General features: G+C 36.9%; 1 protein-coding gene across 8 annotated transcripts in view; it reads left to right on the top strand.

Annotated features, from left to right (window-relative positions):
• The window catches only part of LOC107221568 (growth factor receptor-bound protein 14), a 300,280-nt gene that overhangs the window by 51,590 nt on the left and 226,290 nt on the right, over positions 1 to 22,400 (top strand). For all 8 annotated transcript variants that reach the window (XM_046737232.1, XM_046737233.1, XM_046737231.1 and 5 more), the window contains 2 exons: positions 16,603 to 16,778; positions 18,039 to 18,198. In XM_046737232.1, the coding sequence (XP_046593188.1) occupies positions 16,603 to 16,778; positions 18,039 to 18,198 (336 nt within the window). The remainder of the gene's footprint in view (positions 1 to 16,602; positions 16,779 to 18,038; positions 18,199 to 22,400) is intronic.

The following is a 22,400-nucleotide window of genomic DNA, read 5'->3' as shown; positions in this document are numbered from 1 at the left end:
TTCGCTTCTCTGATTTTTCTTCCGCAATTTTCTTTACTCACCTAATTTCGAACTTTGAAATATTTAATACAACGTACATGAGCGTGTGATTGAAAAGGATTAAAAGAAAAAAAAATAACGTAAGCTAAAACAGAGGACATTTTTTATTGCAAACGATGAGGTCCTGAATCTGCAGTAAAAAATTCTGTAATTTATTCTTAGCTCACGTTATTTTTTTTTTTCTTTTACCCCTACACTTCTCTCCGTTGATTTCTTCGTTTTCTCTAGTCCACTGACTTATGCAAAAAAATAAGAACAAAAAAACTTGTTTTCAATTGGCATAAATTCGTAATGCCGTCTGTGTAGCTATATAGTTTAACAATGAGCAATATTAATATAAATTATAGTATATAGTAAGTAATAATACTATGGAATAGAAGATCCGTCGGAGCGTTGCTTTAAGGTCGTATGGCAGTCCTACCTTTACCGATCGAGCAAACTCACCCTTTTTCTTTTTATATTAAATGAACAAACGAACGAAAAAGGTTTCGAATTTCGACGGTGCATCGCTATTTCGTAGCGGAATTTAGGAAAGTTACCAATATCACGAAAGTCGTCAAAAAAATGTGTGGTTTTTTCAACGCGTGTTACTATTCTCACATTTCCCGCCTTTCAGGAGCCAAAAAGTCCATTACTGGGTTACTTTTCGCAATTCCGGAAATAATGAGGAGCAAAATGAGCAATCGTGAGACTATTTTCATGCAATATTGAGGTCGCTAGACGAAAACTAGGAATTAAAATGATTTCGTAAATAAAAGATGCTCCCACGATCAGCTGACGATCAGAAATCACACATTTTTTTAACGTTTTTCGTCATATGAATAACTCATCAATTTCGTTACAAAATAGCGATACACCGTCAAAATCTGAACCCTTTGCGTTCATTTGTTTATTTAATACAGGTAAAAAAGGGTTAATTTGCTCGGTCGGTAAAGGTAGGATTACCGCATACCCTTAAACGGTTATTTAAGAAAAGGCGGCTTGGCATCACTTCAAAATCAATCTTTCCGCCGCACGGCATGTTTTCCTATGCTGCTCATAATCTTACTGCTGCTGCTGCATCAGCATTCGACAGAATTTTACTTCTCTTATTTCTGTGTAACACGTTGATCGCGATTTTGCGGCTGGCTGCTTCGTGTTCCCCGCTCTGCAGTTATTTATATTATTATTCATCTTTATGCAATATACTCACTACGTTGAGTAGATTTTTTTTTCTGACGACTTGACGAAAATTACACGTTTCGCTTATTCATTTAACCGCTAGGATACATTATATGCTTATAATGGAAAGACTGAGGGAGCTTGGATTGAAAGAAAATAGGATTAGAAATTGTCACAGTCGCTTCAAATATTTTTCATCGTCCATTTTTTCTCTCATAAATTTGGTTTCTTTTATTCGCTGAAAGATCAGTGAAATGTCGACTTTTCATTTGGAAATTCTTTTTTTTTTACATAAGAAGAAGAAAAAAAAAAATAATAGTAGATTGTTTCGATTTAAACTCTCCGAAATTAGTATATAATATAATAGGATGATTTTTTTTGAGAAAACTTATTTTTCAGACGTCCACAGAGACATAATTTTTTGTTTCTTCAATAATTAATTATCGTTAATTAAGGTCAGTATTAGTGTTCGAGTGAGAATTCTTAGAGAACAAATTTCCGAATAAAAATTGAATACGCTGAGAGTGAAATTGAAAATCAACATACATATTTACTAAATTTTTAATATCATTTTAAACCGATCTGAAGTTAACATTCTATATCCAAGCTCTCTCGCTTGCAGTTTTAAATGAAAAAAAAAAAGGAACAATTATTTCTTCTCGTCACCCGTTTGCGAATGTTATTATAATTTACAAATGTGTATAATAAATTGTAAAAAAAAAAAAAAATACAGTCATCGTTGCGAGTTACCATTTTGTAATAATAAAATGAACGAAGAAATAGTATTTTAATTTTTAACTGGTTAATAATTTCACCTCAACGTTTAAACATCACAATCTTACGGTCTATAATCGTAATCGCATAAGTTACAATTCATTTATATCCTCGCCTCTAAGGATTATTGTATACGTAGATTGACCGTAGAATCTAACCTTAAAATACCGCGGGGATAATGATTTGTTAGAATTACACGTATTCTAAGGTTAGATTCGACGGTCACGGATCATGTTGCGTTTATTGAGATTGAATTAGTTTCGCGCTCGGCCGACTGTGGCGCTGCAGGTTTCTCAGTGTCGCCAACGTGACTGTCTAGTGTAAAAAATTAGCCGTCTCAGATTTATCGTCCCCAAGTGTACCTGAGCCTTACGCTTTACCATTATGCATTATATGTGCGTAGAGGAAAGATTGCCGGCTAAAAGCAAAGAAGAGGGGGAGACGGAGTGTTGGAGCGTAAAACGTGCAAATAGAAACATCGCAGGTGGTCGTCTACGCCTACGTCCCTAAGTCTATTCTCGTATCTTCACCGTTACAGAGATCGTTGAAGGAAAAACAAGTAAATAGCGCGTGCATAATTTATCTGCGACGAGTTGACGATGATTATACGTACATGTGCAATATTATCTAATTTATTATTTACCGGGACATTTTTTTCACGTTGCAATGTCGTTTTATTTAACATATACATATAGATATTGCAACGTGGAAAATTTCTATACGAAAATATATATATACATGTATGGGGCATTCCCCGTCAATTCGACTTGGGTCTGACAGTCACTTTTTTTTGGGTTTGGGTCGCAATATTTTACATTGTTGTCCAACTCTGGAGTTGTTTTTTTTTTTTTTTTTTTTTTTTTTGAATTTCATTATTTTGCCGTCTTTTGTTAGTGGATATTTCGATTCAAGTCAGACAATGAGCATAATACGATTATTTTACAATTAGTCTCGTACGACGACGATGACGATGATGAAATATATTCACTTGTATGCGGAAGGGCTTCAAAAATTGTTAAAATCCTTTCTTTTTGTTCGAATCTACTTTTGAAGAAAAAAAAAAAAAAAAAAGACAAGAAACATAAAACACAACATTATTGTAAAATTAAATTTGAAATTCTGATATTTTCGTTGGTTAAATGATGATTTTACAGCAAAAAAGAGGATACAATTTTCGCCCAAGTTTTTTTTTCTGTGAATATTTCTATAAAAATTTGTAATTCTTATTAATTTTTCTTCTATTTCTCCCCTGTCATGATTTTCATTTATCGAATAGTTTTTACTTGTGTAAATAGAAATGCGACGCGGATTCTGTGCAATTTTGGAAAATCGACTTCGTGCGACGTTTTTTTCTCCGGTATTTTTCATACGTTGTGCTGTTAGGTGTCTATTATAATATTTTCGATGTTACGTCGTCACCTAGCCGTGCAGTTTTCATGAGCGCCGTAACATGGAGGAACAAAAAAAAAAAAAAACACAGTTCTTCTTATACTTGTTTACGGGTTAAAAATAGCCGCCTCATCGGTGTGTGTGTGTGTGTGTCGGTGAGGTATAAAATATTATTACGAGGTATAAGCGAACGCCGCTGATTGAGGAACGAGGCCGCCGAGATGGTAAAAAAGACGGCAAATGAATGAATGAGGAGAGACGGAGAGCGAGTGAGAGAGAGAGAGAGAATGAGGAAAAGGAAAAGAAAGAGTGAGAGTGAGAAAGAGAAAGAGAAAGGAGGAGGGCGCATGCATTCAGGCACGTAGGCCTTCTCGGCCCTCGGATACTTACCTGTGAGGTAAGTGTGTACCGGTTGTTGACACGTTTAGACCCAGTTATTGACCCTTGTTTGCCAAAATTATAAACTTACTGCACAAATTGTGAATTTCTTGAAGGCTAAAACCAATTGCTGGAGGATCGGACGATGCAAATTTATTTTTTGGTAATTTTAGAACTAAGGATCAAATAGATATAATCAAAGAAGGTCGATAACTGGTACGCTTACCTTAGGGACCGAGTAGCGCCACCAGTGGCAAAATTTGTCCCTATCAACGGGACTCGCACTAACGTTGACGTTATATATAATAAGTAAATCGTCAAGTTAGTTTTCACCGCGTCGTTCACATTCGAGGTAAAATAATGACGAACTTTTCGCTGTAATATGGTTCAAAGGGCCACCGGCTGTATTAAACACACGTATCAACCTGTCACGGAGAGATGATACTTGAGAGAAATAAAGAAAGGTAAGAAAATAAATACTCGACTGTTAGTTTCTTCTTAGTTTGTTGAAATAAGGGACCGAGCGCGAGTACAAGTGGCGCCACCGGTGGCCAAATTTGTCCTTATCGACGGGACTCGCACTGAGGTTTGACGGGTGGCCCGGCGGTCATTCGTCATCATTTGTCCGAAATAAAAACCACAAATATTCGTACCCAGAAAATGCCTCCTTCCGTTGTAAGAAAAGGAAAGGTTAATTTTTGCGCTATCAGTTTTTACGACAGTTTGAGAAATAGCGAATAAACCGTTATTCACTGTCCCTAACCTAGGCAGGGCGATTAAAAACGATTGGTTAATTTCATGCTATGGCGTAGCCACGGAATCTTACGATTCGCTAAGTCATTGGCGTAGGCAGGGGAAAATGTCCGTCCATGTTGGGACAAATACTCCCGATTCGGCGCTGTCGTCGATTTTGCGCACGGTCTCCATACCTCTCTCGCTAACTTTTTCTTCTTCTTCTTCTTCTTCTTCCGTTCCATCGATGCCGTTATGAACAACCAACAGTTCTCTTCGCCTCTCGTCGAGAAATCGAAATCTAACCCTATGAGTAAATTATATTTATTATTATATTCGCTTTGCTCTTTCCTTTCTCAAAAAATCTTCAGCTTCTAATTTTGTCAACAAGGAAAAAGAAAAAACATCGTCATCGTCATCGTCATCATAGTCATTCATCTGTATTGCGTGGCATAAATTCTTGCGTTTGTTTCCAACACTACTAAATGAGAGGAAAAAAAAATTCTCTCGTAGGTACGCTTCCCTCTTTTTTATCTCTCCACATTCGGTTCGTTGTCATCGATGTTTTTCGTTTATAGAAAATTAGCATGTTCGATGAAAACAAAAAAGGGAACAATCATCATTTTGCGGTTTTTTTTATTTTTGATTTTTTTTTTTGCTTCTTTTCAGGGGCGGGGGGGTTGTCATTGCAATGTGCAGAACTATTGTTAATATACCTATAGTATATTTTAATATACCTATAGTATATATTATATAACGAACGAATGTGTATTTTGAAAAAGAAGAAAAGAAAAACTTCTCTCCTCTTTTTCTCTTATACTTTATTTTGTCTGTGTGAATTTAGAAATTTATTTTGTCTCCTTGCTTCTTCGCATTCTTTTTTTTTTTCCCACTCGATGCCAGAGGGGCAGGGGGATCAACGATGAGGATTGTATCACGTTAAATTCCGTCGATCGATATACGGCGATAATGTTGAATTAATATTCAAAAAATTACTTACCGAATCCAATTTCCTTTCTATTATTATGAGTATATTGCGTGTAATAATAACTTGCACGATGGAATGATAATACGATGTTTTATTATCCTATATTCGTTGTGTTATTGTTAAATTATTGGACAGTGTCAAGATAATATCCACCACAATACCTACCCATGTATGTGTGTGTATGCACAGCTAATAGAAAAATGATTAATTTTTTTCATCGTTGCGTGCAGCTCCGCGAGCGAGCTTCTCAATAAAAAGTATATCTGCTTTCTTTGCGGTCCTTTATTGTTTTTTCTCGCAAATTTTTTCCTCTCGTACGCCGTTTTTTTTTTTTTTCTTCCTTCTGTTGTCTTTAATCTTTATTTTTCTTTTTCGTAATTTCTGTCGGAGCGACTGCGTGAGTTTTCATTTTGTTTCTTTCGGCAACTTTTACTTCGTTTACTTTTTTTTTTTTTTTTTTTTCTCTCCCCTTTGATACCTCACTTCCAGTATATAATTTACAAAATGGAAGAACAAACTTGAAGCACCGAAGAACGTTGTATAAAAAGAAAAGGAAAAAAAAATGAAAGGAAGCAACAATCGACGATTCGATCGAATTGGTGTGCCAGAAGAATGTTTCGATTTTCAAGTTCCAAGAGATTGTCCCGGTATACATACGAAGGATAAAACATGTTGCATGCAGCACCGTGCGGCGGACAACAAAGTTGCACCGTAATTTTCGATCGATCGAAAGTCACCGCCAGTTTATGGGTATACATACATTTTATACTATCGATGTGTATATTCGCACGTGTACACATGCATTCTCACAGGCTAACTAACCCGCGTACTTTTTATCGGGCGGAACGTTCGTGGAGGAGGAAGATCACAAGGCAGCGATACAAAGTTACGGCTCATGATTACACCCCTTGGCTAACTTCGAACCATATTTATGCGCACCCTTTTTTCAAAACCTACTCATTTCCGTTCTTTTTTTATTTCCTCTTTCTTTACTCTTATTTCCATGCTGAAAATCTCGACTCTTACATGTATTATGTATGCATACCCGATATACGTATACATCTGTGCCTGTGTGTTGATTCTTGTTAGCCGAGAACAAGAGAGATTCTTGTTAGTAATTTTTTGGCGAAGAGAAGATTTCTCTCAGCTCGTTATTCAGTTTGGAGAAGACAATAAAAAAAAAAAAAAAAATGAAATAAAATAATAGAAGAGACGAGATGAGGAGAAGCAATAAACGGTAATGAAGAAACTCACACTTATTTCTCCTATCGTCAAGAGCTCATATTATGTATAAGAGTAAATGATTGGTATAAAATCTTCACCGTTTTACTATATAGATGTTCTGCTAATTCGATAACGTATTGTATAGTAGATAAATAACAAACATCCGGTCGGGCGAATTCCTCACTAATTTATCGCAACGTATGTATGTATTTATGTATGTACACACATGCTTATACGTGTATAAGTATAATGGAGCAATTTTATACGTGAGGTTATAACTCGAGACGCACTTGTCACGTTTACTTGGCTGATTATGACTATGTACATAATATTTAACGCATGTAATGTACAAACCACTGTGACAGTTTATGTATTTAGTACATATGTTAATATACAAGTTGACGAATAAACACGTTGATCTGTGTCCGCGAATGCGAAATTGTCTGCATTTCGTTATTAAATTGCCTATGTTAAGCGTGTGCATTGTAATATGGGGATGTGTATTTATACTCTCTTCCGTGTGTATATATATATATATACATATGTGTGAGGACGGTTGAATCATAGGAGAAAGTCCACAGAGAGGAGAGCAAAGCAGAGCAACGCTGCGCAACTTACAATTCAATTATTATCTACACAGGGTATGGTATATAATAACACTTTCCGCCGTCACCCACGTCGCCGCAGGCATATATAATTGGCGTATATACACACACACATACACTTACAATATGTATAACGAATCTGGACGTAGCCTACTTACGAAGACAAATAGAAATCGTCTAAACGCGGTCAATTATCATTAATACGCAGAGGATTCATGCCGGGGGGGGGGGGGGGGGGGGATATCTGTTAGTCGATTGGTGCGAATATATTTATATATGTCGGAGTATGACAAATCTTTAATCTTTGTTCAATAATTCCATTTAAAAATGTATTTAGTCTTTTGAGAATAAAAGGATATTTCATTTGAAATTGAACTCTCGGTGAGTTCACCGTATCAAGCGTCAAGCGTTATTTGCAAGCTATGAATACAGCTTAATGACGGAATCTTAGCAACAAACAAATGGTTTGTTTATAACAATGCTTGGACGAAATCGACAGTCGCGGATTAACTAGCGAGCTTACCGGACGTGTTCGGGATCGTCACGCTTTAATATGAGCAATCCTTGCCAAAATAATCACGTTTTATCCTCTTCGACATGTATGCATGTACTAGAGTGGTCCTTGGAAAGGTTCATTTTAGAATTTCGACCGAGTCACCTCCTCGAATCGGTTCCAAATGATTCAAAGATAATTCTATAAATTTTTTCAGATTTTTATCGTAACTGTAACACGTGTAGGTACGTTAGAGGTTGGATATCCTCGTTTAACCCTTTCAGGGACACATTAAATCTATCGAACGGATTTCGATACAATTTGGTATAATAAGGCGGCTTCTTGGATCGTTGATTACGAATCTGAACGCGAAATTATACAATTCAAAATTGTGGATCCAATATGGCAGCATCAAGTGATTGTTGGAGCTTTGGTTTGCCACGTTGGATCAATCGTTTTGAATTTTGTTACTTCGAGTTCAGATTCGTAGTCAACGACATCAAAAACCCTCCGAGTACCAAGTTTCGCCGAAATCGAGTAACTTTTTGGATTTTTATCCGCCATATTGGATCCGACATTTTGAATTTTGTAATTTTGTATTTAGATTCGTAATCAACCACATGAAAAACCTCCGAGTACCGAGTTTCGCCGAAATCGAGTAACTTTTTGGATTTTCATCCGCCATATTGGATCCGACATTTTGAATTTTGTAATTTTGTATTTAGATTCGTAATGAACCACATGAAAAACCTCCGAGTACCGAGTTTCGCCGAAATCGAGTAACTTTTTGGATTTTCATCCGCCATATTGGATCCGACATTTTGAATTTTGTAATTTTGTATTTAGATTCGTAATGAACCACATGAAAAACCTCCGAGTACCGAGTTTCGCCGAAATCGAGTAACTTTTTGGATTTTCATCCGCCATATTGGATCCGACATTTTGAATTTTGTAATTTTGTATTTAGATTCGTAATCCAACGACATGAAAAACCTCCGAGTACCGAGTTTCGCCGAAATCGAGTAACTTTTTGGATTTTCATCCGCCATATTGGATCCGACATTTTGAATTTTGTAATTTTGTATTTAGATTCGTAATCAACGACATCAAAAACCTCCGAGTACCGAGTTTCGTCGAAATCGAGTCAATCTTTGGATTTTGCTACACGATACTTGATCCGCCATTTTGAATTTTCAAATTCGCACCAAGTTTCCAGCACTGTTCTCACGTTTGCTACACCTAATTTTCAATGACGTCAACGTAGCATAGCGCAGACGCAGCTGCTGCTGTTGTTTGCATTACGTGTACATGTATAATGTGTATTATACGTATATTATCGCTGATTGCCGTGAGTTTATTTGCGCGAACGACGAATCTCGGTGGGAAAGAAAAACAGTCGAGAAAAAAAGAAATTCGGAAATTCGAAACGTTGGTAGATAACCTTGAAATATTTTCGTGGAACGAGACCGAAATCAGTATGCGGTATTTATGCGTTTGAAATTGATAAGGACCGGAGGTAGTTTTTTTTATATTTATTAATTTTTTTTTTTGAATTATTGTCACATCGTTCATATCATTTATACATATTTAAAGTAGGCGTTAAATTTATACGATTCTTGGCAATGTTTCATCACATTATATATCTTCCAACAGTAGAAGTTTATTAATCAAGATGAAATGTTTCTCTGGATCATTGAAACGAACAGGTTCATTATTTTTCTCTGCATGCTGAGAAATCATTAACTCAATAATATTGTTATTTTAGCGTTAGGGTTATAGTCGTGAAAATTTCGCAAGCGCTACCTGAAATAACCGGAGCGATTATCATCGTGACGAACTTAGAAAGATGAAGGAAGAACGGTGTCAGTAGGCCCTCGTCGATGTGTCTTTGGGCCAAGGTTGTTGTTCTCACTTTTTTCCATGATCTACAAACCGCGGTCGCGTTCGTTTTTACCTTATTTTTATACCAACCACTCAACATTTGGTACATTTATTTTTAAAAACACACGGAAATAAATTTTATAGCCGTTAAACACGCCCGTCGAGGTGTTTAAAAAACGAACAAGATGCGAAAGTCTTCGAACTAACCGTGCGATGACTGACGGTCAGATGGAGAGACAAGTGTGTATAATTTTAGTGGTCGGAATTATAAAATGACGCGCAAATTGGACGGTGTGTTTTTTGAATCGATAGAACAGAATCCTTCTACCAATTGCCGCGTGGTAATTATTTAATTATTTTTTTTCTTCCGTTTACTCGTCGTCTATCATATTTCATCACGTGGAAAGTGATTATGCGTAATCGATTGTTTTCACTCGGTTATTCTATATTCGATAATGCGAACGATGATCGTCGGCATGCTTTTTGTGTGAAGTTCATTTTGATATCAATATATTCTGAGTCTGTTTTACAAGGTTGAATTTGTATGAAAACTGTATCGTTCAACTCTTTATGTACGCTTTATACGCAGTCATGGGTATAATAATCTATGTTTGAAGCTAATCAAGGTGTGTGTGGGTGGATTGCACCACGTTGCGTGTAATGATACGCATGTCTCTAAACGATGACTAGGCTCTTACGTTAGTACCACGTGTTTATAATGCAAGGTAACTAAACTGTTGTTGGTATCGTTATATGTACTCTAAATACGTATCGGTATCTGTATAAAGCGGTGAATACGTACCATGGATTAAGTATCACAGTGTACACTGTAGAGTAAGATAATATTATATTACAATAAGCAAATTTGCTATGAAAATTGTTGGCTTTTTATACATTGGCATAAGCTTGCAACGAGTTACATACGACCCAGGCGACAACGTTAAACGGATGTTGATTTGTCGATTCGACAACTTTTTTGGAAATCAAATTTTAATGTAAAAGGAATTTGAATAATTTAAAGTATAACCATTATTTGCAAACAACGAGGAATCGGTCATGATATATATAGGTGAAAAATCATTGCGAATCGATCGATGAAGTCACGTGAAAACGGCGAGGCAGAAACTGTTTAGGTACTGCAAATGTTGGAAATTACGAAAATTGTTACAAGTATTGCGATAACCGTCAAATGGTTTCGACTCGTCAACGTTCTATTGACTATATCATCACTTGTTATGTGCTTTCTTCCATTTGGATTAGGAAGTCATTGAAATCATTAGAGGTGCCGTTAGAAACGAATGGAAATCACTTGGTACACCGGAAGTCACGTAAATCCGTGGGGTTGTATAATCACTCGTAGATCGTATGACAAGCGATGTCAATGATTTAAAGTGATTTTAAACTGACTGGTTACCAAAGTGGTCGGAGATTTCAAAAAGTGAATACCCCATCGCGCAACTCACATGATGATGTAAAAATTGACAGAAATCGTTCTAAACCAATGTCGATGAACGGAAAGCAGTCGTTTGACTTTCAAGTCAAATGGCTCTTTCGAATCTTCGTCGTTCACTTTGCGCGAAGCGTTATGATACGTAACATGACACGACGTGTCATCCGGAGGATATTTTTCCTCTTCCAGAATCGCTGAGCGATCACAGCAGCAAATGTGCTGGAGGATAGCAAAATCCTTTTTACCCTTGTCAGTATTCAATTACACAATCCGGAACTACTTTTGTATTGGCAATTTATTGCCTTAATTCTCTTCTCACTGCAGTAGTACCACCACCACCACCACCACCACCACCAGTATCAAAGTTGTGGAGTGAGGAGTGTCTAGACGCCAGAAACGACCAAATGGATCGGTGGTGGTTCTGATATTCGCAACGACGCTGCCTGCAGGCTGGAATCAGTCGCAGTGCAATTGGCAACTCCTCTTATGGGAGTTGGACTATGGACTTACTTATAGAGCATCGATGCGTCGATGCTCGCGATATGAGTGTTGTTGAAAAGACTCGAATGAACGAGGCTGAAGTTAGCAACGTTAACGTACCGAACGTTGAATGAGAAAATTACTATCTCTCACCTTTGGAATAAGTGGAAAAGTTGAATTTAAAAAATCTGTGTTTATTCATGCTTTATTAACAGTTTCCTAAATTTCGGGTCATCCTGAAATTGAAAAATAACGAGTTTTTTTTTTTAAAGATACGTAATTACAATAATGTTACAAACTTCAACCTGATTCGAATGACGATGTTGTTTGTTTTTTTTTTTTTTTATTTTCGTCAAAAGGTGTTCAAGTTATTTACATTAATGTTCGTTTACGTTATGAAATTTTTGTGAAAAAACCAAATCTATTGAAGAGCTGTTTCACCGGAGCAAAAATTCACACCATTCACATCTTTCGTCAATTGGAATTGAACGAAAAGAAGATAAATAAGCTATTAAAAAAAAAAAGTCAAAGACCGTTTCCTCAATTTTTGTACAAAATCTGATCAGTACCTACTGACTTAATGGAATTGAACGAACCAATCGACCAACTGTCAGAGAAAAAAAGTTGTACATTTTTGAAAATAACTCGAGTACAGCTGAACCGATTTCGCTGAAATTCTGATCATTTCTGACTTAGTTGAAGAAGAAAGCGGCGTCGATTGAAGTGTGAAACAAAAAATCATAAACATCGGTTGAAATTATAACAGATACTGTAATTTAAAAAGAATTTCATCAGATTGAAAATTGATGCAGCTGTGTATTACGGTCATCAAGCGGGATATAATTATTTCTGATTTAGTCACGCCGACGTTTGAGGATGAATGACGACGTCGTATGTTTCGAAATTTTGAAATAATTTAGCCAACGGCTGGTATATGATATCCAAAATTTGATGTATCTCTCAATTATACATATACCTATACGTCACGTGGCACTGCTGGAGGTTCGGTTGAACGTTCATAATTTTTTCTCAACCATAAGCGGCCATTTTGACTCTGCGGTTTTATACGTTACATTCCCCGGCTTTTAGAGGCGTGTATATATCTATAATATATATATTATAGGGGGGGTGGGGGGGGGCTTGCCGATCGTATATCCACCAATTATTGGTACTAAAACTTTACGACCCATGGATAATGCTTCGAAAAACCCCCCTTTTTTCGCTATCCGTGTAGCCTCATTTTTATCCATAATTCCATTGCTTTGTCCTGTTTTATTTTTTTTTATTTTTTTTTTTTTCCAAATACATATTTCGTTTTCTTCTTCGCCCAATGCAGGTAAACATATACGTATGTTGTCTTATATTACGTACGTAAAATATGTAATACTTTTGCCTTGTCGACACACCGTGCAACTTTCACATTATGTTATTTATACATATGTTATGCACAAGATATAATATATATGTATAACATTTGAATGCAAGTATCAAATCCCGCGGTCTGATTATTATTGTTTTTATTATTATCATTATTGATGTTTAGTATAATAATAATAATAATACACCCACTTACCGATTCCTTAATCGAGATCAACCTCTTTTATACATGCGGTTATGTAATTGATATAATAGCAGTGCATGCGGGATGATTTTCGAGCGAAACTATAAATTTTCTCTCTTTTTTGACGTCACCCTTTCTTTTTGTAATCTACGGTGCATAGAACGCACACATATCAAGTGCACATATATTAAGTGGTGTCAAAAAATAATTTTTTTTTTTTATTTTTGGCAATAAGTTCAAAAGTTTCATTTAGGTATAAAAATACGCCTGTTAAAATTTTACCTCATAATATTAAGATTAAAAGGTTACGCCTCGCACTTTCTTATTTTCCAGAAGAATAACACGAGGTAAATAGTTTTTGCTCCTTCTCATTTTTGTATCTAAGTAACGATGCGTCGTAGAGAAGATTGGCAGACATATTTTTGTAGGAAATTGAACGCTTGACAAAATAATATGTCTTATCATTTTACGATCAATGTACTCTTTCAAATGTTATTTGATCAGCGTGTTTTAGAGTAGTGGAGTGAAAAACAGGTTTGATGAAAATAGAAGCAGTCGCAGTTTTAGTGTTTAGTCGCTGATGTCGGTCCGTTCATAAAAAAACAGGAAGAAATGGACCTTTCTATGAGGATGATGATGACGACGATGATAACGCTACGCAATTCTACCTCACGATCAGCCTTCGATGCGTTTATCGTAGATTCTTAAGAGACTTCAGACCATCATCCGATGAGAAAGCATCATCACCGACCGCAAGAAGAGATGAATGATACCCGTATCTGTATAACGTATCTTATACTACGCGCACCAAACAAAAAAGAAAAGAAAAGAAAAGAAAAGGAGAAAAAGAAAAAGCAGCGAGTAAGGTACAAGAATGCAGGCAGCCATCCAACCAAAAGCGATGGGTCGGCAGATGATCGTCACGCGAGATGCGTGAGAATCTTTATACGCGCTGCGGGACCAATTGATCTCCAGATTGACCATCGTCTAGGTGGTGGTGGTGCTGTTGAGTCAGGGAGAGAGCGAGATGGATGGATGGATGGATGGATGGATGGATGGATGGATGGATGGATGGATGGATATTTTTATTTTATTCATAGCAATGTTGGATAAGATGTCCTATCAGAGCAAGTTTACGTGAACACAATGTGTGGCGGACACCCGCCACCGGCAAGCCGGCGAAAAACCGTTAAAATATTTCCGTTTCTCCACGTGTATCTTTTTCTATAGTTCTTTACAACTAACCTTCGAGTGGCCAGGCCTCGCCTCGCTAGCCGAGGGCTAAGGGTCTGACCGCGCCGGAAATCTCCCTACATCTGGCATTTATGGCGCGACGCGACCCTTGGCCTCGTCTCGGGGGCGAGCCTGGACTTTTTCTTCATCTCTTCCCAATCTTCGCCACGCTCTTGGCACATGCGTATCTGTCAACTCGTTTCGCTTATTTTCCCTGCCTTCCGCATTTTCTACTACGCCATCCGAACTGTGTAACCCGATTTTTCTGGCAATAAACAACTTGTAAACCATATTCTCTGGCGTCGTACAGTAACTAACCTCCCGACAGCACCACGCAATGGAAAAGAAATAAAATGAAGATTTCCAATAAAGGGAGAACTACAAAGAAAGTAATGAAGTACAGTAAAGGGAGAGAGAGAGAGAGAGAAATGGAAAGCCGTCTTCATTCTCTCTTTGAGGTTACGTTATGTTCCGTGCAGGGTGCCGTGTTTCAGAGGGAAAAGTTCTTCTTTCTTTTTCTTTTTCTTTTTCTTTTTCTTCTTCTTTTCCTTCTACTCGAGACGCACTTCAGGAGCCTATCGATCAACCGTCGCCGTGATAATGATTTTTTCTCGGTATTCGATCTTGTAGTCTATGTAGGTACTTAGGTGTATTCCAACGATGAAATTATTTTGAGGAATTGGTTGAGTTTCAAAAATACAACCACGCTTCGCTTTGATTAAGGTTTAATGAATTTTCGAAACAATTTCGGTAAACTTGCGGAACAACCATTTTTCCTAAAAACGCATCGTTACGTTAACGTTACACGAAATTCACGACGATATTACAAGTATGCTACTGGAACGATGTCAAACTACTATCGTACGGATATTTTTCAAGGATCCCGGAGAATCCTTATGGAAATGGACTGTATTTTCAGTATGTCATGGTACATATCCTCCCGATCAAAAGTTCTCATGGACGCAGGGCCCAAAAATCATTAGTTACCGAGAAACAGGCTTCGGAAGAAGAGTGTCCGGATCTTTTGACATCTATGGATTTCGTGATTTTTACGAATTATAAAGCTTCAAGGTTACTTGAAAGCAAACAAATCACTCAAAAAACTGCGCTGGTTGATTCTCAAAGATAGGCAGGAAGCTGCGATTGATCACATCGACGCATCGATTCCATCCACGAACTCGCTGGTTTACCGGAAGGAGGTGCAACCTCAGATTTCGCGTTAAGAACGAGACTCTCCGACTCTTCCAATAATCGACTTGTCCTGTTCTTCACGCGTCTGCGGAGTCTGCCGGTCGGCTGTACAGTTTTCGAGTGTTATATTTGATTTCAGGCCCCCCGCGAAGCTTTGCAATTTGTAAAAATCGCGTAATCCATAGATATAAAACAATCCGTACATCCACCTTCCGAAGCCTGTATCTCGGAAACTACTCTGATTTCCGGGACTTGTGTCCATGGTAGCTTTTGATCAGGAGAATATGTACTCTGACATACTGAAAATCCAGCCAATCCGACCGGAAGTCAATTTACTCAAGGATTCTGCGGAGTCCTGTAATAATAGATATGGTAAAATCAAATTGTCTTATTATATTATGTATAATTGCATGATGTTTACTAGATCATTCCAAGTCCTTAATAATGAAATAAAACAATGTAATTTGTTATATTAAAATGTCTCGAAACGGTTTATTTCATACTTTCGTAGGGGTCGCTGTAACTGCGCGGCGTGACTGAAGGACGCCATTTTAATTCTTCCTCTGTCGCGCGTGCGTTCCCTAAACTACCGAACTTGACCAAGCAGGTCGTCCAACCGTACAATAACAAAATCCCTAACTCTTATATTTCATATTTAAATGCTGGAAACCAAGGTATGCCCTTACGAATAAGTGACAATCGGCACAGAGAGTGAAGTATCAAGACTAGTTTCTTTCCTTGTTTAACGCATCTGTAAAAATAAAATAGAAAGAAAGAGAAAGAGAGAGAGAGGAGCATCTAGTCTCCCTCTCTCTCTATCTCTCTCTCGGGCTCGAACACTTTTTCGGCATCGATGTTCCTTCTATGTTTACATTACGCTCTAAGGTGCAAACACAACAAAACAAACACCGATTTCATAGAATACATCGACAATATATCAACAAAATTGATTAACGACATGATCGTAATCGTTCAGCCTCTTCGACAACGCTAATCGATACTATTTTAATCTTCTGCCTTCAGATTGGTTCCCGAATATGTGCGGATGCCTCCAAGGTGAAAGCAGTTCAAGCACCAAATCCGCTGCCCCTTCGAATTCCGAGAAGGTCGGAAGTATAAACAATGTGTTCGAGCTTGGCTCTCTTAACTCGTCTTACGAGCCCTCCACATCTCGCTGCGATACCGATAGTGAGAGACTGGTAATCCCTACTTATCACGTCATGTCTAAGCAATGTGCTGTGAACAATATTTGTTATTCCACATCCACGCCATCGTATTATCCACAACCGTGCCATCTCGCCGTTTTTTTTTTCTTCCTCTTTTCCTCCGTCTTCCTTTTGACTTGAAAAAGAAAGTTGTTAAAAAAATAAGAAAAAAAAAAACAAATTTCGCGATAACGAAATTGCGCGTTGATACGTCGTATACACTGAGAGAAATTTTTAGTTTCGTTTACCGCTCAGTTCTTGACTATTTTCATTTTTCACCACAATCGAAAAATATTGTTCAAGGTAGAAAATGAAAATTAGTTTTTTAAAGTTTTTTAACCGTTACCGTAAAGTCTAGTATCCGTTGCTATTCTTTCTCATTACGATCGCTGTTGCTATATTTTCTCGTAACTGTTGCGAAAATTTAATGCTTACGCAACGATAAATTGACGTTGAAGCCTTGTTTAACTAAAAAAGTTGAGTAAACCTCAGAAACTAATTTTGCGTTGCGATTACCAAAAAAGGATCGGCGATAGCGCAAAATGTTTACACGTACCTCGTTTTTCGTAATTCCAACGATATTCAAACAGTTTTTCTAATGATACCCGTGTTACTGAATTTTTCCAGTTACTATGACAAATGAAATTTTTCTCAGTGTAGGTCATATACGTATACCGTCTATATATTTGTATAGTGACTAATATTTTGAAGTACGATGATGCGTCGATGATGTCACAATCTAAACTTGAGAATATAAATAATCTTGTTAGAGGCACTACGTGTCGATGATTTTTGTCATTTCTTATTAAAACCAGTTGGAGGAATTTATCGAGCGTCAAATCGAATTACCAGTATGCGTATGAAAAACAGTTTTAAATACAAATTTACGGGTATTTCCTTTCTTTTTTCTACTTTTTTGTTTTTCCTCGCGTATATTCACACGTGTCAGATTGTACCGAATTGTTGAAGTAAGTAACGTAGTTAGCGGAACGATTCATGCTGAGGAAAAAACCGTTACATCGCGATTTTGGAATGGTTTGAAATTCGGTAAACGGTAATAAAACAAAACAACATTAGTTCTTTAAAAATTATTGTGAGAATAAGAAAATGGTGATTTTTTTTTTCACCAATGCTTCGCTACCGATAACGTTACTAACTTAGAACAAGAAGAAATTGCATCGAAATTGATAAGCGTCGGATTAACTAAGTAAATGTATTCGCTTTATTTTAAAACTGCATTGGTTTGGCTTTCAGGAGGAGTTGGTTTTTTACAACGATGATGGCAGCTATCAATCCGTTATCATTGAGAAGAATCTTCGGAGTATCGATTTGTGTCAAATTTTGGCAGTGAAAAATCGCGTCGCCAAAGATAAGTCATGGGCGATTGTAGAATCCTGGCCTGAAGTTGGATTGGGTAAGTTACTTTATTTCTTGTTTTATCTTTTTTTCGTAATTTTTCCCCTCTCTATCAAGTCTACAAATTCGTTCGTTCTCTTTCTACGATATGTTGTTATAAATATAGCAAAAAAAAAAATCGTTAATATTTACGCGAGTGTGTGTGTGTGTGTGTGATTTTTTTCTCTCTGAAGTTACCGCTAAATCTACGAAGATGTAATTTAATTATAACCTACGGAAGGAGAACTTATTATTTCAGACAGTTTTTCTGTCGTCTATCAAATCAGTGAAATGGTTATATTAATAAAGAATTTCTAGAAAACTTTGTTCTCGAATATTTATTGCACGCGATTTATTGTGGAATTAAGTACACGGAAATTCGTCTTCGTCGCAAGTCTCGATTTGTTTACACATCGTTCCGTCATATATCCAGTCAGCTCTTCACCGTTTGTTATTCGAAATTAGGACATGAAAAAAGAAATTCCTTCGAGTTTGACGAGGTCAGATGAATAAACGGTGAAGAAACCGCTTAAATAAATTTAGAAAAAAAAAAAAAACCATTCGTTTTCATTAATTGTTTACGTCTCATCCGCGTCTTACAGACATGACCGTAAAGTCTAAAATTATTCTTTTACTCTCTGACAAAAATCTGAATAATCTAAACGACGTCACGTTGAGGTAGTAGTCTGGTAACTTATGCCTATTTTCATGACTTTTTTGGAGGGTGGTTTTTTATAGGAAAATAAAAATGAATTATCTTGAATATTTAGAGTGTTTTTATTTACATGTTGAAAATATAAAAAAAAATTTATTTGAAAAAATTTAATAGTTTATTACTATTATTATTGTCACTCGAAGTTGGAACCTCAAAAAAAATGCACGTGGGTGGCCCGGGTGATTTTGGCTCTTGATGTTATCTGAACTCAAATATTCTTGATTATTCTTAATCTATAGACATGTCATTCTGGTCGGAACTACCGAAGTTAAATTTCAAGGGTAAATAACAAAGTGGCGGACTTTGAAAAAAAAGTCCTTTTATTTTAGCAAAGAAAGGGTTGTAAAATAAAAAGTTAGGGGTGAAAAAAATTCTCGTTAGTACCGACGAGAACTATAAGTGTGTAGAACAGCCTGTTAAAATTTGAAAGCAATCGGTTCGGTAGAAAAAAAGTTAGGACCCGGGCCGACCAGAAAAACAATGTTTCGAGAAAAACGCGTTTAAAGTTCAACAAGAAATTTTCATAAGTAAACTTATACTTACGTCAATCGTCTATGCCTGTGAATAAATATATATAATATAAATATATATAATAGAATAACAGAGTCAACCCAGGTATAAAAAATGCGCGCAAACAATAGAAGGGTCCGAGCGGTTGCAGCTGCCGGTCGACCTTAAAGGTTGGACTCCGAGACGCTCTGGGAAACTCGTTATAGCTCCCGAAATATTTCGAATTTCCGTCTAAAATTTTCACAGTATATTCTCAAGACATTGTACTTTCCAATTAAGAAAAAAAACAATTTTCCATTTTTTGAACCCAAGTTACCAGACTACTACCTTAAATATCAAAGCTACATGGGCGAATTTATAACGAAATACTGTAAACTGTGTTGCTATATGGGTATGTACTTGTTTTACCGTTTAACCAGCCATAAGCTTATTTCTGTGTATGAGAAAAAAAGTAATGCATGTGTAACAATAAGTAGGATGAAAAAAAAAAATAAATAAAAAATAAAAAACAGAATAAATAAATATACGAAATTAATATGATGAGAAATAACGGTTGGGTTCATTTTTAGTCATGTAAAAAAGTTTGCTCCTCAGTCAAAGAAAATTCACGAAAAGTTTCGAATCTTTTTAGAAGAACACTTTTCGCAAAAAGTGGGTGGAATAAAATTTGTAAAAATTAGAAAATGTATATTTGGTAGTGCAGATCAGCAGAAGTGGGAAATAAATCCGTGACCAATTCGGTGGGGATCGGGGTGAAACTTTGTTCACTTTCATTTAGACTACCCCGTATATAAAATAATTCCGGACAGATGGGATATCCAGAAATTTGCGAATATATATATGACATATTTTTTGTTATAACTTTGCGGTTTTATGAGGGTATGAAAATATTTCGACGCATTCCTACGTGTAATGAAATTTATAAATTAGCTTATCGTTGGACTGCAGACACAGTTTTATGAGGAAGTTATTACGGGTATCATAAGAAATCTGTAGAATATAAATAATTTGTTACAAATATTTATAATATACGTATACATTGTGTAGTCATAAGTTATGCCCACCAGCCATAACGACGACGTTTCGACGGTATAATTTAGTTCAACGGTGGCGCCTTGGAAGTCTGTTGGTTAGTTATTATTACGAGGAAATTGGGGAGGTGCAGGAGGAAGGAAAGAAGGAAGGAAGGAAGAATGGATGGGAGAGAAAAAGAGGGAGAGCATCGCTCCTGTTCGATTTTATAAACAATAACAACGACAAGGAGATTGATAAGAGATTAAGGTCACGCAGTAATCCTCCCCTTACCGACCGAGCAAACTCACCCTTTTCTTCCTATATTAAATAAACAAATGAACGAAAAGGGTTCAAATTTTGACGGTGCAACGCTATTTTGTAACGAAAATGAGGTAAGTTATTCGTATAACGAAAATTGTGAAAAAAAATGTGTCATTTCTGATCGTGAGCTGATCGTGAGAGCATCTTTTATTTACGAAATTATTTTAATTCTTAGTTTCCGTCTGGCGACTTCTATATTGCGTGATAACAGTCCCACAACTTCTCATTTTACACCTCATTCTTTCCGGAATTCCGCAACGTATCTCAGATATGGGACCTTATGGCCCCTGAAGTCCAGGAAATGTGGGAATAGTAACACGTGTCAAAAAACCACACAGTTTTTTGACAATTTTCGGGATACTAGTAACTCCTGAATTCCTCCACGAAATAGCGATGCACCGTCGAAATTTGAACCCTTTTCCGTTCGTTTGTTTATTTATTACGTAGGAAGAAATAGGGTAAGTTTGCTCGGTCGGTAAAGGTAGGAGTACTACATTACCTTGAGAGAAAATATTGTGTGCGGAATAGAGAAAAGGAATTACCATGTTTATTGTATTCTATTATATGTATAGTATCGTGATTCATTCGACAATTCACAGTCTGTATATTCAATCCTCTTTTTGATTCATTTATCGCTCTGTCTCTTTTTTCTTCCCTTTTTTTTTCCTACTGGCTTGTTCGTCAGTCTCCTCGATTGAATTGTTTTCACGAATTGTATTCGTTGTGGCGATCAAGCGATGTTGGAAAAGCTGCTATATCGACATTCGCGTTTATCGCTTAATTGCTATTGTGCCATTAGAAATTGATGCTTCTCGTATTGTGTCAACGAATCAGCGACGAAATCTTAGTTTCCAACTCACATTTCTTATACAAGTATAAGAATTACAGGTAACAATATCTTATAGTTTAACAAACGATTTCAATATATTGTAGAATTATTTATTGTCGTTGTGGTTGTTTTTACTGTGAGAGCAATGACAGAAAATGAAAAAGACCGCAAGAAGACAAACTAACGAGTTGTAAGCGTGTAAGAGAAAGTGGTCCCAGTTTCGATGATTGAGAGGGAACGAAGAAACAAAAAGAAAAGAAAAAAAAAAAAAAATAGAAAGAATACGTGTCGATCTAACAACTCATTATCCCCGCGGTATTTTAAGGTTAGATTCTACGGTCACGGCTTATGTTACGTTGATTGAGATTCAGTTTGTTTCACGCTCGGCCGACTGTGGCGCTGCAGGTTTTTCAGTGTTGCCAACGTAACCGTCTAGTGGAAAAAAATGAGCCGTCTCAGATTCATTGTTCCCAAGCGTACCTTTGCACTCGTGTACATGTGTATATTTTTACGTACGCATATAGTAGGGACGGATAGGAGGTGCGGCGTAGTTTCTACGCTGCAGCCAAGAATCAATACGCAACTTGGCCCAGGTCAGGGATCCTTCTCCCACCCCATTTTCCCTCCCTTGTGTCCCTACACTCCCTATACCTGTTCCTTTCCCTATTCTTCCTCCTACCCTCTTCTCGTTTACCTGCTTCTCCTACCCCGCCTTTATGTGCCTCGATACCCAACACGTTGCGTTCATCCCTGTTCCCTCCCCCCAAAGTCTACTTCGATATTGCAAGAGCCCGAGAAGTCGGAGAACTTTATTTTACAGGGACGAATCGGT

Source organism: Neodiprion lecontei, chromosome 4, assembly GCF_021901455.1.
Source record: "Neodiprion lecontei isolate iyNeoLeco1 chromosome 4, iyNeoLeco1.1, whole genome shotgun sequence".
Classification (NCBI taxonomy): domain Eukaryota; kingdom Metazoa; phylum Arthropoda; class Insecta; order Hymenoptera; family Diprionidae; genus Neodiprion; species Neodiprion lecontei.
The sequence above is the reverse complement of the archived record's forward strand: the minus strand, read 5'-3'. Positions and strand labels throughout refer to the sequence as shown.